The 12,555-nt window shown below is 39.6% G+C and overlaps 2 protein-coding genes across 2 annotated transcripts; both read right to left on the bottom strand.

Annotated features, from left to right (window-relative positions):
• Positions 1-59: 59 nt before the first annotated feature.
• On the bottom strand, positions 60-3,459 carry slc66a3 (solute carrier family 66 member 3). Its single transcript, XM_047018302.1, has 7 exons — positions 3,161-3,459; positions 2,055-2,137; positions 1,805-1,874; positions 1,624-1,681; positions 1,278-1,398; positions 1,050-1,091; positions 60-735 (listed from the first exon to the last, which is right to left on the bottom strand). The coding sequence occupies exons 1-7, from the start codon at positions 3,304-3,306 to the stop codon at positions 644-646; spliced, it is 612 nt and encodes a 203-aa protein (XP_046874258.1). The 5' UTR covers positions 3,307-3,459; the 3' UTR covers positions 60-643.
• A 346-nt stretch (positions 3,460-3,805) lies between these two features.
• c3h2orf50 (chromosome 3 C2orf50 homolog) lies at positions 3,806-5,347 on the bottom strand. The gene is made up of 3 exons (XM_047017318.1): positions 4,980-5,347; positions 4,786-4,825; positions 3,806-4,307 (listed from the first exon to the last, which is right to left on the bottom strand). The coding sequence occupies exons 1-3, from the start codon at positions 5,183-5,185 to the stop codon at positions 4,110-4,112; spliced, it is 444 nt and encodes a 147-aa protein (XP_046873274.1). The 5' UTR covers positions 5,186-5,347; the 3' UTR covers positions 3,806-4,109.
• Positions 5,348-12,555: the final 7,208 nt, after the last annotated feature.

Below are 12,555 nucleotides of genomic sequence, written 5' to 3'. Positions count from 1 at the left end.
CGGTTTGGATTGTTCTGCTGTGTATGCTGTTCTTCAGGTATCAAAGCAGAGGTCAAAGTTTACAAGCTGCTTTAAGTCTTATGCGGGTTGGAAGTTGAGGTACAGTTACTCAACAAAAGTTATTTTCAGTGAGATGCCGTATACAATACCAACGAAGATGTTCACTGTTGACATTCTCTCATACCACATGAAAACCTTTATGCAAAGATATTTTGGTTTATTTACTCAAACCTATAATTGTTCATTTACAGTATTTGTTGGCAGTACAGTATTTTGTCCTGAGTAACAGCTGAGGAGAGATTTGGATCCCCATTAGCTTCAGCATAAGCTGAAAGCTATTCTTCCTGGGGTCCAACAATCTATCTAGTTAAAGTTCAACTAAACAGACATTAGCATATTGACCTATTGTAGGGTATCCAACACCACAATGACAGTATATACCATCAGAATATTGCAGGACAGTTAGTGGAATGTGGTTAGAAGCGTGAGGTTCACATTAAGGTAAAAATGTCAAAACCTGGTTTGAGGATGTCAATAGTGACTCTGTCTGAACTGATGAAAGAAAAAGTGTCTCTTCAAATTGTTTCCAGGCAGTCCTGGTGACTGCCCACCCAGCCTTGCTGTTGTCAATCATGGTGGGAACTCAGTCCTGCTTCTTGGCGCTCTTCCTGTAGTACAACACCGTAGCCAGAACCCAGGTGTTCAGCAACGTCATCACAACGAATCTCACCATAACTATGACCAGAAAACAGTGGCAAAGCAGGGAGGACATCATTGAAGAATGTTTCTTGTTATTCAAAGTGGCATGCATATGGAATGTACAGCTGAAGACCAAGAATCTAAAGTGCATAGTTCTAACAATGATGATCAAGCTACTTTTATTAGCTAGCCACATCCCTAAGTTACCAAATCTCAGCTACCAGGCAACGGTGATGAAAAAAAGAATACTACAGTGCAACAACATCTCAGTTACTTTAAAACAGTGCAGCCATAACATTGCATGTCAATGCAGTTACGATAACAATGACAAGCCTTATTGGCTGACTTACCCTGCATGTCTCCAGTTGTTACAGTTGTGGTGAAAATCCTCGCTAAAAAAGTTAAAGAATCACGTTAGTCACAATAACAGACCTGGTCATGCATCTTCAGTTCCCAGTAATGGATTCTTGCACAGTATTTCTACTGAATTAGCAAGGTACTATGAATTGAACTGTTGCTTTTGTTTGGTTCATGAATCTGTTCATGTTGTCCAGTCATTTCAAGGAGGAGTTTCTTACCCGCACATGTGTAGGTAGCCATTGCCCAGGAGAGGGCGCTCACTTGCCCCGAGTCTTTGGACTGCCACAGGCACTGCAGCTGGGCAAACTTGCTGCCAGCACTGATAAATGTGCATAGGCTCTGAAGAGAACAGGGATAGAAGGCTGTGTTACAAATTATGTTGTGTCAAACATCAACCCTAGTTACCTATCCTACAGAAATGTGCACAGGATAAACGTTTACACGCTTTTCCCGATGTCTCCCATGACGTCCCTTAATCATAAGGGCCAGCTGACATTTACAGGGATATCAAAAAGCATAACTGTCTGCCTGTAGGGACAAATACACTGATATCGGAATGCTTACCATAGCCAGGTCAATAATCCACTTTTGCAGAGTAAGTAGGTGCCAGCCCCCCACAAACCTGATCACCTCATGTTAAGGTATTTTTCTTCTTGATCAAAATGTGGCTGTACTTCACTATTTTAGTTTTTGCAATCCACAAGTGGTGTTTGAGTGTCTGGATGGCTGTCCCCCAGAAGGATACACAGCTGCGTAGAGCGCACTCTGTTTCAGGCTGTCGTTGTAGTGTAGGATCAACAGCAGGAGGATGACATCTGAGGAGACAAGACCGCTGTGCATGATTGACAAACAACACCTGGCTCTATATATACACACACAAGCAAACCATACGACATAAAAGGTCACAAAACCGTGTTATGAATAAGGGTTTCCCCCAGTACACCCGCTTTTAAAACATGTGAAAACGTGTTTGGTCTGGAATGACATCTCCTCACCTTGAGCAATGAGAATTGGGTACTCCAGGTAGGTTGGTGGTGGGTAGTCATAATACATCTGGTAAGACATAAACACTATAAATCTGAAAGATAGAAAGATTGCAAAAAATAAGTGACTGATCGACCAACCAACCTGTATCAACAGACCTAGTAGGACTATCTCCGACTGCACCGAATGGTGAGTTTAAGCAAAGCAACATGATACTGCTGTATGGTCTGATTAGCAAATAGAGTACTCAAATGTGTGGCTCTCACACTGCCACACTGATGTACCCATGCTACTGCACTGATGTTTTGTTTTCACTTCCTTTATTGAGTGAAAGAGAATGTCAGCCTGAGATCAAGTCGCTCTATCACACCGGAATAGGCCTATATGAATTGAACACATTAATAAGTAATAAATCAACAAGCGTTTCAATGTGTGTGAGTGAATGACCCTTTCCACATCAGCACCAGTAGCAAATGGGAATAATTTGAGGCCAGGTCAACATACGACTTCTAGAATTTCATACGCAGTTTTGCAGTAACTCCAAAAGACTTGCTTTGATTCAGGCCTTTCCTGCTTTACCACAAACCTTACCTGACATGCTGCCCCAATTACAGCATCTAGTTAATCTAGTTAGCTGTGGGCGAATGTGGTGTTTTTAGAAGCAAATTTATTTTCACTGTAGAAATTAATTTCTAATTTTGTAGATAAGCAGACACGCATAATTTGTAACAAGATATTTGGGTACCTTCGCAAACATCATAGAATGCAATATTATCCCACAGTAGCACAGTTTGAGAACTACAATCTATATCATATAAATTACTGACTAAATAGCATGCTACAATATCCCAAAGTATACTTATAAGTGTCAGACAACTACAATATCGTTGGCGTTGACATTGCATCGTGGATGCCGATGCGTTCTGTACCGTCTATCAACACTGACAACATCAGGTTGAGGAAGTGTTTGTAACCCACAAGTAAACTGCATAATGAAGGGAAACTTGATGACAATTGGCCACTTTGCGTTTATAGAATTGTAAAGCATGACTAGTAGGCCTAGTTCTAATCACAAGACTGGCCATTTTAAATCAAAAGTCAAAACTTGGAAACCTACCCCGTTAATTCCAGAATAAGACTGTTTAAACTGATTCCTTTCGTCGATTTCGCTCGTATCAAAACAAATATTTGCGGAAACTTTAGCACCATGCACACAAACAACGTGCTGAAGTTAGCAATATCAAGCAGTATATTTGATTCCATTTTGTTACGATTATTATATTTCGTTTTTGCCTTCTGTGGATTTACTGGTTGAGTCTGCGCTCAGCATCTGGCTCTGGCCGTGAATCTCTGCTCACCAAGTTCCAGACAATGTTCCAGACATTTAAAACCTCACTTCCGCACACATCAGCGCAATTGGTTTTTGAACCTATATGCCATCCGTAGATGCTAGACTGCCTTAACCCAGGTTGGGTTGCTCAACCACAGATATATATATATAGCCTCAAACAGAGCCTGTTCTATGGCCTCAACCATGTCATTTATATAACTGCGTGGCACATTTTAACCCATTTCACTATCATTATTCTAGATTACAATGTGGACTTCTGACGCACGTGTTAGATCTCTGCCTTCAACTCAAGATACAATAATCTACTGATTTAGGTTGTAGTGGGCCAGGGTAATGTTAAACAATGAATTGTTTAGCCTGCATGACAACAGTTTGTTACCGTCCTCTTAAATTAAACACAAATGTAAAATTGTTTGTAATTTGGTCTCCTTTAATGAAACGCATGGCATTTGGGATCACCTCTGGGCTAACATAACAGTATTATGGCACTAAGTTTGTCAAACCAAATTATGCAAAATGTATTATTTTATCAGGCAGAGGGGATTGTAGCAGCTTCCAAGGAAAACTACCACACATAAAAACGCAAAATATGAACCGTAATAAATTATCTCTAAAAATATGAGGCTTAACTTGGCAACAATGACAACAAGGCTATGAAGTGAATAAGAACTGGGATGGAAGGATGTGTCAGATGGACCATGGACTACGGCTGCCCTTAACAAGACAGCAGATCCAGGCTTTGCTTGCACTTGTGATGGCTTCTGCTCAGAAGTAGCAACTTATCCATCCTCACCAGCTCCATACCCAGATGGGTGTAGAGGCGACTTCCCAACATTTGGTTAGCGGTGTTGGGGAGGTGGTCAGAGTAAAGTGACACGTGCCTTGGTAATGGGGTCTCTGATTGGAGTTCACCCTACAGAAAAAAGGGATTATGATAAAACATTGCAAATAGGATGTGAATGCAATTTAGTTATTATATTAAATGCCTGAACACAGAGAAGAGACTCATCACCATGGATTTCGAATAGGCCCATTGCTTTATTTATTTGTATTTTTGGGGGTGGCAATTCTGCCTTTATTATTTTATGAGACAGTGTGTGTAGAACAGTTAATGTGTGAGAGAAAGAGAGAGACAGAGAGAGAGAGAAATGCCCTGGCCGGATTCGAACCCAGGCCGCCGCAAGTCCTCAGCCTACTCCTGTGAGCCACTGGTGTACATATAACATACGGCCTAACATTTCCCATGTGGCAACGCTGTAAGGAGTCACAGCACTGACCTAAAGATACGAAGCTAGGAAATTGTTGGGTCTGCATTGTCATCATCAATTAGATAAGCTTCTCGGTTTATCTGACGGCAAGACTATAAAATTGCTGAACTTAAACACACTTACCAACTGGTCATAGTTTTTGAGAAAACTCCAATTCTTCTGCCTAGAATTGAAGCACAAAACAGAATGGGTCAACAGCGCTATAAAGTGTCAAGATTTGTGTGCTATTAAACAGCAGGTCACTGTTAATCATATATAGGCTATATACCTGACTGACGCGTGCAATTCTAGTTCTAACAACACAATCATATGCTTACCACTCCTTCGCTCCTTTCATTTCGGCGTGCACGAATTCCCGCCACACTTGATCCTGCTTGACTGGGTCACGGGTGTCGGGACTCGAATCCTTGCGGGCACCTGTGTTGTGTATTTTACCTGGAACCATAGACACCAACGACTGTGTCACATTTCTGGGATCCGGTAAACGGTAGCCTGCCGATGTTGCACGTTTTTTCATATCCATTTTACTTAGCAAAGCTTCTGAAACAATGAGAATAGTTGAATAGTTTAGAATAGTTTAATAATTAGTTTCTAAAACAGAAATCTATCTAGCCCTGTCGACAGATAGCAAAATGTGCCTCTGCTGTGAGCTATTTTGCTACGCAGAATTGTTTACTAGTGCGTCTCCCTGGGAAACTGCCGGGGAACATTTTTCCCCCCGGCACTCTTCATTCAAGTTTTTTTTTCTTACGACTGGGGTAGCCTTTTCTGAATGGGAAAACACTAAATCGAACACGAGCTCTGACAAGAAACATGTTTTGAAACACTTTCGTTGCATGAAAGAACAGTTTCTATAGTAAAAGCAGTTTGCGTGATCTAATAATCATTTTGTGAATTTTGCATTTTGTGAAAGTGGATGATTTAAAGTGATGAAACGCGTGAGGTAGCTCTAAAAATCCATGTTAGAAAATGTAGAATGAGTCCATATGTATGAAAAATCTTCAATATTACAGAAACGGGCCACCAGGTGGCGCCATAGTCAAATAATCGATTTTACTCGGAATAAATTAAACACAAGTAATCTAGCCCTTGCCTACACCTAAAATAGATTCAAGAACTGTCGAAAAAAATGGCTGATTCAAAAGATATAGCCCTGTGTACAAGACAAAAAACAATAGTAGCCAACTGTGGCGAGCTTGAAACAATATGGGCCTAGTTAGGCCTAGGTTTAGTGTCATGGCAAATCTATTAATCCCGTGAAACCGCACGACACGAGCACTAGTAATGTAGGATAACAATAGATCTCAAATCAGACAGTACTTATTTGTTGAACGAACAATAAATAAACAATTTAATTAATTTAGGATCATGTGAAATCTCACATTAACAGTCCCGGACACTGTCCTAGACATTCAATGACCTAACCCTTAGCCATATGCATAAAAAACAACAATGATGAAAAGATGAACAGGAACAACTCGCATTAACTGTGGAAGTCCCTATCAAACCTAGACTAGTAGGTCCTAGGTTTGGGCTAAACCCTTAATGTTTACAACGTGGCTCTACCCCTGAACTGGACCTAAATAAAAAAAAACTAGCCCTGAAAAGACCTAAGTGAAAATGTTAAAGGCCAGCTTTGCAACCCCTTGATTTTTACAGTATTTCTACATACAGCATGCTATTGGAATGCACCCAAACATTTACTAAATACTGCCACCCAGTGTAGACAATGCTGTTAAGATCATGTTCATGAGCAGATGGTCAAATAAAGAAATTAGCCGACTAAGCTATTCTTCTCTAATTGATTTCAAGAGACCTTTTACAGCCTATAGTTGGGAACAAAAAAATTATGATTAACTTTAACAGCAATAAAATCAGATGTTAATTTCACGCTACTGAAAGCAGCATAGGTCTATTTTGTACCAACACACTGATACATTTTTCTTTAGTTGCATAATTAATGTCATGAGTCACAAGTCAACTATCATTGTCATTCTTGGGACAAACATTCTAATGGTTTCAAGGACATTTGGATCTCACGAGGCACAGCTGGGAGGGTAGACCTGTGGGGGAGGACAGTGTATGAAGGCCTCTGAAAACATTTTCAAGAAAATGTAACATTTTGTGTCAGAATATTTGTTCTCCTTCTCAGTTGTTAGCATGATTCACCTTAAAGAACCATTGATCAGCAGGCTCATTATGCTTTCATGGGTGCTTTGCCAATTTATGGTGGAATGTGGGCGTGGAGAGGGAAGGTTGATCCACATGCTCACATTTACAGGTGGACTGATTTCTAAAGAAATCATTGCCTGCAGATGTGCGTGTGCTTGAATATTTTGGGCTCACATACACTTTACAGGCCTGCTGTTTTAGAAATGAGGCCCTTGCTGGCATTGAAGCGTAGGCCTCCCCCAGTGAGGCGACAAAGAGCTTTGTGTGCCACACCACATGGGTTGGTCTCGTGAATTGATGCTGGAGGAGGAAAGGGATGAACATTTGTTAACCACTCCAGTATCATCAACTGTATATGTCTGTATTGAACTGTATAAGTTAAAATACGATTTGTTTAATTCACTTGAGGACAGTTCATGCCTGTTATTATTGCTTTGCTAACCTGTCAATGCAGGGTAAAGTACCCTGGCATCCGGTAAGGTACACCTTTTGTCTTTCTGTCCTACAGTTCCAACCAACTCAGATTTTTATGAGCCAGCTAAATATTAGAATCAGGTGCACTGGATTAGGACTGGCGTAGACACCTACAGGTGCTTTCCACAAAAAGTGTTGGTCAGCTCTGGGCTGGTTTATACAGATGATATCCCCAGTATCTTTGATGTCCTGAATCTCAGCTCATCTCAGCCTCTATGACTCACTGCCAGGTACATACTGCTGAGGTTTCCAAGCTGAGGGAGTTATCTCAAATTTTCTTTCTTCACTCTCCTCTTTGATAGACATGGTAATGTGATGGTAGTGACTATCCTGTCAAGACACAAAGTATTTTAAGCATGTCTTATCTTAAACTTCCAGTGACAGGCTAGTGAGGTTTGCTACCCACTTTCAATCTTTGATACTGTATGTAGGGAAAGTGTACATATTTGCCATACATCCAATGGCATAGAAATGATCTGAATAAAAAGTCAGTTAATTAAGGTTGTGGTTATCACCATTACTAATCCTGTTCTTAAAGGCTTGAAGGACAAACTGTCACTTGGGCAGAAAATGTCTCACATGCATATAGATTTGATTTTTTTAAATTTATCTGGGCTCCATGACATGGAATGTGAGTGGGGGCAACCATGTGTCCTTCATCGAGCTCATGGCAGGGCTTGGGGAAAATTGAGTCCTGCCAGTTCTTTCTCCTCCTCTCTCTGAAGTTAATCCATGGTGTTATCTGTTTGTCTCCAGAGAGAATGTTATCCTACCCCCATGAAGAGAGCTGTTTCACACCATGAGGACCAATTGAAATGTTATATAACTTCCCCTGACTGTGATTACAATATATTGTTGTGTAAAATACACTTGCTTGCATTCATATGTGTATGTAACTGTAAATTGTATGTGTGAAGTTAAATACAACATGTACTGTTATTGTGTGTTACCCTTGTGTCAGTCTGAGTTTGATGCTAAATGTGTCAGACACGTTACACCATGGTGTCATACTTTGCTTGAAGGTGAGTCCAAATGAGCTCCATGAACTTTTAACTTCCTACCACGGTGTACCTCCACATGAAGAGATATAAATAACCCTGCAAAGGTGAAGCTCCGTATGAGTCCTCATGGATTCATGAAAAGGTAGTGAACGTGTGAATAATTTAGATCTGTCCTCTTCATTCTTTATGACACTCAAATGGCTGGAAATGTCTGTATTCACAGATGTCCACTGGTAGCTTGACCTCCGAGTTTCACAGATGGCTAAATTATGTTCTTTCTCACACGATTAAATATTGTCTGTGAAAGAATAAAAATATAAAAAACCTTTCCTTGAAGGGAAGCCAGAATGTTTAAAGATGATATGAGCAAGATGTGCCTTTGGGGAACGTTTGAGATTTAAAAGGTTGCCAGGAAGTCCAAAATATTGAGAAATGACCTGATACTTTAGAATGTTAGATAAATAGTAACACCAAATGTTGATCAGTAGAATGAAAAAATGTAATGGTGAGAGCTTCCTATAGACATGATCACTGAGAAGTAAAAAGAAAACATGGACCAGTTGTAAAGACTCTTGATTATGGTGTGTTTCTGTTGTATGTTATTCTGATATAAGTACACACACACACACACACACACATTAACTACGATACAAATTGTAATGGTAATGTGGTTTACTTAATTGGATCCAAGGTATCAATCGGGATGATACTGAGTTGAGAGTTCAATTTAAATAGGTTCAAAACTTCTGAGTTTAAAGTGTTTTATCTACAGCTGTATTAAGACCATACAAAGTGTAGCCAGCAACCTTACCCCCTGCTGTCCCTTCTTTTGGGAATGCATGCAATATTGATCCTTCAGATTTTTCCAAGAAGACGCTGAACAAAACAAAACTTAAATATCTGAAAAACATTCTTTCAATGGAGCCCAGGAGGGACTCGCATACCAGCTGTGAGTAGGTGGGCACCATGGAGGCGGACGGTAACTGCCAATTTGAGTGCTTTCAGGTCTGAGACTTGAACACTAAAGGTCACTTTACAATGGTTGTCTGGCCTGCTGGTGCACCCCCGTGCTATCTGTCAATACAACCAGACAGCAGAGTACCTGTTACTAATTGCAAGGTGTGCATTGCTGTGGTGTTTTTTTGTGAAACAAACTTTAGTTCTGCTTTTTGACATCAATGTGCATGTGCATAGAATACTACCTGGAGGCATCTGTAATTCACTGCATTGCAGGCATTTCTACCACATTGAACATTTAGAGTTATTGTGTTTGAGGCTCTGTCTGTTTCAAAGTCGAAGAGAGTGCTGGGCTGTGTAATTCATTCTCAGTACAGAAACATCTAAATGTTCAATAGGTGTCCCTTATATTGAACGTAATCCCTATTGACCAGTGTTTGAAGTCTCATTGATTTGTGTCTCATGAATTTTCCCTATTGAGGTCTTGCTTTCATCTTGTCCTACAAACCGAAAAGGAGCCCACCAGAGGTTGACATGCCCACTCTCCAGACTTGTGCATAACAGAAACTATACTGTATCATGGTGGTAAAGATACATGGGATCTGATACTTGGCTACAATCATTAAATATATGCCAAACATGTTTTAAAGATAGTCCCAGTGGGGGTAATCCATCCTAAGTGAGTTATCTTTTGAGACAAAAAATAGATTTGATGGAGGCTCCCCAGTGAGTACAGAAAAGTGACAGGATGCTGTCTGTCACCATGTTTGTATGGTGGTTGACTGGCCCAGTTAATAAGAAGAGTCGTCAAAGCTGCAGGCTGGTGTGGGCTACATCTTAATCCGTGCTACAGTATATGCATGTTGGAAACTTGTCCAGCCATGAAGTTCATCTTTGCACCTCTGTATCATTTAGATTTTTATCCTGTTCTCTCTGAAGATTTCATATTAATGTTCAGATCTTTTTTTAAAGAAGAACAAAACAAGATATGCAAGTATCAACCTGTTTTGTTACAACCTTGCAGTCCATCACATACTAGGCTATGGGATGAGTTACACTGGCTAATTAAGTCTTATCTAGCCATAAGACAATGTTCAGGGTAAAGGAATACTTATGTCACATCTCTCATGGAAATACTAGGAGTATTACGCTTTAGGCCATGAAAGCGACTTTGGAATGATCAAATATCAATAGGAATTACCCAGCCTATTTTATATCATTCTCATTTTCATCATATTTAAACTCCACTAGTCTTGTTTTACTCAAACTAAAAGAAATAGTTTACAAATATATGTTCAGAAAGAAAGACCCTGAATGAGAGCACGAGATATGCAGTCTGAGCAGACACACCAGCTTGTCCCTGTTACTCATCATTTGACAGACGCTGCATTAATAAATGACAGAATAGAGGAGGTCAGATGGTCCTCAAACAGTGCCCAGAAAACCCACTTGCTTTTTGGAGAGCTAACTGTCGCTGATCCATAGCATGATTTAGTCCCCAATTAGCCCTTTAAATGGGCTTTCACCTTTAAATGGTAGCATACAATCCCTGTCTTTTGGATTAAATAATTCCTAATCGAACACTTTAACTCAACAACACCACTGGTGCCATCACACAAATTTGTTTTTGACTTTTTACACATTAAAATAATTCAAATGTAAATGTAACGTCTGTTTCTTGCAGAATAAGCAGGCAAATTAACACAAGACATGATGGTTACAAGCCAACATTGCTTTCATTCTCTTTCCGTTTTCTTACAGAAATTTGCGCTGCTGCTCATGCACTTAACACTTAGTAGTGGTCTATCAAAAACACATTAAACTCCAAATCTCAAAGAACCCTTTGTCATTTATAATATTTCTGGGAGAAATGTAGTCCCTGGTGTCTTAACACAAAAAAAAACACAGGAAGTGCTATCATCACAGGATCTAATTCTCAACAAAGAGGGCTAACGAGGCAGAATAATGAGGGGGTGACTTTTATTTTAAGACAGGAACCATGACAACAGACCACTAGTGTTGGTCCTTGCAAGAGGAGGTGGGTTAACACTGGAAGAGGGAGAAAGTAGGGACAAAGAAGCAGGAAAAATCGTCCTCTAAAGAGATATGTATTTATGATTGTATACTTAGCCATACAATCAGGGTTCTGGGCTTGCGTCTCTCCCTGTTGCACGTTACATAAATGTTCCTGTGGATATAATTTTGTGGCTCTCTTTGGGTTTCATAACCATGACAACCGGTGAAAATGGGCCTTTTAAAACACACGTGATTGGACATCGTCTTCAAGTGACAGTTATTATAATTTTACTTTCAGAATATTACATCCAAATGATTGCAATAGATATAATCCGATTCTTTATCCATCCGAGAATAGGTTTTCTATTCGAAAATCCAATGTAGGCCTACTGCAGATGTCTTCTGTCTGTCTGTGAATGTTCTTGCAGTACTTATGCATCTTATTTTTAGACCTGAGGATAATTTGTAGCAGTTATAGTCCCACAAGTAGATCCATTCTTCCTTTATTCTGCAAACCAGGCAACTAACAGCCCAACATGATGATATAGTCAGTAGTGACAAAAACAATTGAAAATAAATACTACATCATAAAAACCTCCCAATTAAATAAATATCTGTGTCTGAAAAAAGTTTCTTTGTCATGGAGTTTGAAAGTTTATTTGAGCAGCATTTGTTCGTAAATAATAATGAGCAGAATATTCTCAAGTGGTTTTAGTTAGTACCAGTAATAGACACCCAATTGTCTAATTGGCAAACAATATAATTTGAAGTTAACGCATTTTATCACTAGTAATTCGATTTTCAAACTGTTTTCCCCAAAAGCTGTGGTTACAACATGAGTGTCTTGAGCAGTGTTTACAGATGAGAGAACTGTCACAACTCAACATACTTCTATGACATTAAACGTGGTTTTAATTAGAGCACAGTCCACAGTCCAGATTTTTTTTTTCTTCCTTGGGCTTGATTTGTGAAGGCAACAGTATGAAATGTATAATTATGGGGTTGAAGGATTTGTAAAACATTGTGCTGTAAGAAAGGAAGTTGAAAAGCTAAAAGCATTTGCCACCAGCAAAATTCAGTTTTACTTTTCTTCTGTAAATGCCACTTGCCACAGGGAACACTGAAGACTAAAGTCCAGTTGTTTTTTCCTTACTGCTTCACTTGACAATTTGGATGAATTTATCTTGCTCTTCCTAGAAATACCCAGTCATTACACATCTTGAGCTGTATGTTCAGATGTGAACTGGAGAGTGTAGTGGAAAAAAAACATGCT

The sequence above is a fragment of the Hypomesus transpacificus genome, chromosome 3 (genome assembly GCF_021917145.1).
Source record: "Hypomesus transpacificus isolate Combined female chromosome 3, fHypTra1, whole genome shotgun sequence".
NCBI lineage: Eukaryota > Metazoa > Chordata > Actinopteri > Osmeriformes > Osmeridae > Hypomesus > Hypomesus transpacificus.
This window is presented reverse-complemented; position numbering and strand designations above follow the sequence as displayed.

Coding starts and splice junctions, on each gene's coding strand:
- slc66a3 (XM_047018302.1), bottom strand. CDS start 3,306: ATGGAATCAAATATACTGCTTGATATTGCTAACTTCAGCACGTTGTTT. Junction 2,138..3,160: donor CTTATTCTGGAATTAACGGG/GTAGGTTTCCAA, acceptor TCTATCTTTCAG/ATTTATAGTGTTTATGTCTT. Junction 1,092..1,277: donor GGCTACCTACACATGTGCGG/GTAAGAAACTCC, acceptor TAACTTTTTTAG/CGAGGATTTTCACCACAACT.
- c3h2orf50 (XM_047017318.1), bottom strand. CDS start 5,185: ATGGATATGAAAAAACGTGCAACATCGGCAGGCTACCGTTTACCGGAT. Junction 4,826..4,979: donor ATGAAAGGAGCGAAGGAGTG/GTAAGCATATGA, acceptor CTTCAATTCTAG/GCAGAAGAATTGGAGTTTTC. Junction 4,308..4,785: donor TCAAAAACTATGACCAGTTG/GTAAGTGTGTTT, acceptor TTTTTTCTGTAG/GGTGAACTCCAATCAGAGAC.